Source organism: Trematomus bernacchii, unplaced genomic scaffold (assembly GCF_902827165.1).
Source record: "Trematomus bernacchii unplaced genomic scaffold, fTreBer1.1, whole genome shotgun sequence".
NCBI classification, from domain to species: Eukaryota; Metazoa; Chordata; class Actinopteri; order Perciformes; family Nototheniidae; genus Trematomus; species Trematomus bernacchii.
In genome coordinates, this window is record NW_022987692.1 from 191,666 (window position 1) to 196,549 (window position 4,884).

The 4,884-nt window shown below is 39.8% G+C and overlaps 1 protein-coding gene across 1 annotated transcript; it reads left to right on the plus strand.

Annotated features, from left to right (window-relative positions):
- Positions 1-3,631: 3,631 nt before the first annotated feature.
- LOC117489191 (olfactory receptor 6N2-like) lies at positions 3,632-4,579 on the plus strand. The gene has a single exon (XM_034138361.1). It carries the CDS (start codon positions 3,632-3,634, stop codon positions 4,577-4,579), a length of 948 nt encoding a protein of 315 aa, XP_033994252.1.
- Positions 4,580-4,884: the final 305 nt, after the last annotated feature.

A 4,884-nucleotide genomic window follows, 5' to 3' on the forward strand; every position in this document is an offset into this window, starting at 1 on the left:
TAAAAGTTAGCGCTGAGCTTCAGTCTGCAATGTTCAAAACAACGGATAAAGCCAGAAATCTAGGTGTAGTCATGGACTCTGACCTGAGTTTCAACAGTCACATTAAAACAGTTACTAAATCAGCCTACTATCACCTAAAGAACATATCTAGGATTAAAAGACTAATGTCACAGCAGGATTTGGAAAAACTTGTCCATGCTTTTATCTTCAGTAGACTCGACTACTGCAATGGTGTCTTTATAGGTCTCACAAAAAAATCTATTAGAAAGCTGCAGCTAATTCAGAACGCCGCTGCTCGAGTCCTCACTAACACTAAGAAAGTGGATCACATCACTCCTGTTCTGAAGTCCTTACACTGGCTTCCTGTGTGTCAAAGAATAGATTTCAAAATACTGCTGCTGGTTTATAAAGCTTTGAATGGTTTAGGCCCAAAATACATGTCTGACCTACTGCTAAATTATGAACCATCCAGATCGCTCAGGTCTTCAGGGACTGGTCAGCTTTCTGTCCCCAGAGTCAGACCTAAACATGGTAAAGCAGCATTCAGTTATTATGCTCCAAATATCTGGAACAAACTCCCAGAAACCTGCAGGTCCGCTGCAACTCTTACTACTTTTAAATCCAGGCTGAAGACTTTTCTTTTTGCCGCAGCTTTTAATTGAACTATTCACATCGTAAAACTGCACTGTAACTTTTAACTTTTATCCATGTATTTTTTCTTTTAATGTTTATTTTATTATCTTTTCTTTTTAATGACTGATTTTAAATGCCATTTTCATAATGTCTTCCATTTTTGTAAAGCACTTTGAATTGTGCTATATAAATAAACTTGCCTTGCCTTGCCTTACGCACCAAGTTTATGTTAAACAAATGTTTATGATTCTTATACGTATAGTTCAGCAGGATAATCTCCACATATTAACACATCTTTGTGATTTCTAAAGTAAAAAGCTTATTAAATAAGTGGAATTGTCGTCTTTGTCCAGCACAGTGATTGAGAGAGGGGGTTGAGCTGCCAGTCAGATTACATTAGAGGCCGTAACGAGGACACAACGGGTATTTTCCCGCGGGACACGAAGAGCTGTCTCCTGGTGTGTTTTATTCATAATGAGTAATATTGCACAATGACCAAGAAAGACGGATGATTGAAATATAATAAAATGTCTCTGAGGATCATGTCCATCCCGAATAAGTGAAAGATTGTGTTTTTTTGGTTAATTCAATTTGTGCTCTTTCATGAATGTTAATTGGATGTCAGTCACACTGGATGTGCTCATGAAGTGAACAGATGCTAACCAGCGGCCCACAGCGCTGCACATGTTCCTCCTTTAACACGTTTAGACTCAAAACCAAACATCATCCAGCAAATAGATGGATAATGAGACAATAGATGTTTTGCATCCATTCCCAGACAGTTTGAACCTTTCTATGCAGTGCGTGGTCGAGGATCTCTTTATTTTGACCTTAAGGGCTATATATGAGGCCCTAAAGACACTGCTCCTGTATCAAATGCACACATTGATGCCACCAAATAACACAATGAAAATAGAAAGTATTACAAACAGAACCGTCTTCTTAATAGTTACATTTAACTGGAATTAATTTACATTAATTATTAATATATACACAAATATTCAACCTTCAAATGACCATTTCAAATCAACATTGCTCTGCACACTTACCAAAGAACAGTTAAAAGCAACTACATGATTAGTGACTTTATCCTTTCCTTAAAAGCCGTGCTTTGTATTGGTCGGGCGTATCAGAATATCTTAAAATGTGTGTGTGGAAATCTCAGTTCATTTGGAGGGCTGAGAGATTATGGCCTAAGAAACGGCTCCGTGTTACAGGACGGGTGGTTTGCAGACTCTTTGCACGGAGGAGCAAAAAAATGAAGTCAACCCATATCGACCCTAAATATAGTCTATGTTAAGAACGAGAAAGGTTTTAACATATATGTAGTTTTTTGAACACATATGACAAATATGTGAGGGTGATGAAGTCAGAGCATCGTCCTATGAGCCGGGGCCTAATTTAACCCCTGTGTGTATCTGATACCTGAACATATTACTAACATAAAACAAAGTACTGAATTAATCAAAGGAACGCTTTAAATATTTACTATTTTAAGATGTTTATGTCTATTTTACATTAACTTGACATTGCCTTCTCAGAACCTGCCATTCCAAACAACATGATATTTGTGATTGGCAGATGACCTTTAATGAATATATAATGAGCTCCATGGAGGAAGAAGGATGGTGATAAAAGCAGCATCACAGCTTCATGTTCACTGAGATGCTGTCTGTCTGTACATGCTTCATCATATCTACATTAATGTTGTATTAATGTTTCACCAGCTGGATTCAGGTCAGTTTCTCCTCATGTTCACTGAGATGCTGTCTCTGTCTGTACATGCTTCATCATATCTACATTAATGTTATATTAATGTTTCACCAGCTGGATTCAGGTCAGTATCTCCTCATGTTCACTGAGATGCTGTCTGTCTGTACATGCTTCATCATATCTACATTAATGTTATATTAATGTTTCACCAGCTGGATTCAGGTCAGTTTCTCCTCATGTTCACTGAGATGCTGTCTGTCTGTACATGCTTCATCATATCTACATTAATGTTATATTGATATTTCACCAGCTGGATTCAGGTCTGTTTCTCCTCATGTTTCGTGTTCACATACAGTCCATGGTTCACTGTGGTCATGTTTCTGCTCAGTGGTATATATGTTAATATGTTAACAGGTGGATTCAGGTCAGTTTCTCCTCATGTTTCGTGTTCCTTGTGCTAATGTTAGTTTAATATCTCACTTATAAATGTTATTTTGAAGTCATATGTATAAATGTTTCTTATATTATTGTTATATATTCACGTTAATATTTTAACAGGTGGATTCAGGTTAGTTTCTCCGCCTGCTTCGTGTTCACGGTGATAATCTTTCTGTCTTTTCCTGATTCATTATGAAACAAAATATGTACTTTATATTAATGCTGTATATATTAATGTTATATAAATTGAAGTTAATGTTTAAACAGGTGGATTCAGGTCAGTTTCTCCTCACGTTTCGTGTTCCTTGTGCTAATGTTAGTTTAATATCTCACTTATAAATGTTATTTTGAAGTCATATGTATAAATGTTTCTTACATTATTGTTATATATTCACGTTAATATTTTAACAGGTGGATTCAGGTCAGTTTCTCTTCATCTTTCGTGTTCCTTGTGATGATTGTTCTGCTGGTTTATGACTAATTTCACATATTAATGTCATGTTTCTCATTTTTCGTGTTCATTGTGAAGATGCTTTTGCCTGTTTCTGATTCATGATAGATATTTATCATTGACTTATACATTAATGTTCAAGCAGATATTTTAGTATCTGATTGTATACTAATTAACTGTAAATTCATATTCTATGAATACACGTTTTAAATATGAATGTTAAATAAATGAGTGTTCTAAATATTCCAGTTTCCTTATTACTACTGTATATGTCAATGTGATATAAACTAATGTTATATCCTTTATTTAGATGTTAACAGGTTGGTTAGCTCTGTTGTTGTTACTGTTGTTGTTGTTGACCTGAGGTCACAGCGTGTTGTTTGTTGGGGTCTCCTCATGACGTCAGCAGGGTTTAACGTGACCTCGTCCCTGACGCTGGTCGGTTTCTCCTCGCTGTCTGGCCACAGCTCGCTCTTATTCTTCGTGTTTTTGTTGCTGTACCTCTTCGTGTTGTTCAGTGACTCTCTGGTGATTTATATCATCTGTTCGCAGCGAGCTCTTCACCGGCCCATGTTTGCCTTCGTGGCATCATTTCTGCTGAACTCTATCACAGTCAGCACACTGACTTATCCTAAACTTCTGTCAGATCTGTTGCTGTCCGGCGCCGGCTTGGTGCAGGTGTCCCGGACTTTGTGTCTGTGCCAGGGTTTCTTTGTTAACACTCTTGGTGGAGCTAGCTTCATGCTATTGTCGGCCATGGCCTTTGACCGCTACCTGTCCATCTGCCACCCGATGCACTACGCTGTGCTGGTCACTCCTGCCAAGGTGGTGCTGATGCTGGTTTTCTGCTGGATGCTGCCCTCCATTCTAGTGGCAGTCTCAACGCTGCTGGCTAGCCGCATACCGCTCTGCAGGGCGCAGCTCAACAGGGTCTACTGCGACCTCTACAGCCTTGTGAGCCTGAGCTGCGGTGGTGCTGAAGCGCAGCTGAGTCGACTATACATTTTGCTGCTCGCAGCAGTTCTTGTCTTCCCGGCCGCCTTCTTGCTCTTCTCCTACGCTAGGATCCTCTTCATCTGTCTGCGGCGCTCACGTAGCTTCAGCAGCAAAGCTCTACAGACCTGTCTTCCTCACCTGCTCGTCTTCTTTAATTTTACCATCTGTGTCTGCTTAGATCTGCTGCTCCGCGGCCTGCAGAGCAACAGAGAATCTGACTCCACCCTCATCATCTCCATTGTGATCCTGATAGTACCCACTGTGCTGGACTCGCTGGTGTACGGACTGAAGTTAAAGGAGGTGTTCACGCATGTGAAGAGGCTGCTGCGCTGCCGCAGAGACAGCTGATCCCAACACTGTTTGATTGCACCACACAAAGATCCATGCAGCCAGAAGCATTTGTTGCACATCAGGAGAAACAGTGCGGCCCATATTCAGTTGATCACCACAAACATAACTGAGAGCGGGAAACATTTTCTAGGCCTCCTTCTCGGCTCCACGTCACCATGGGCCATCCTCAAGAGGGTCCCGTCTCCATCCTCCCCTAGAGGGTCCTGTCAACTTCTATATCTAATACAATATGAATAGGTGACATAAAAGAAAAGTACCAAAATGTATGAACAAATACAAAAACTAGATAAATACGTAAACAA

Coding starts and splice junctions, on each gene's coding strand:
- LOC117489191 (XM_034138361.1), top strand. CDS start 3,632: ATGACGTCAGCAGGGTTTAACGTGACCTCGTCCCTGACGCTGGTCGGT.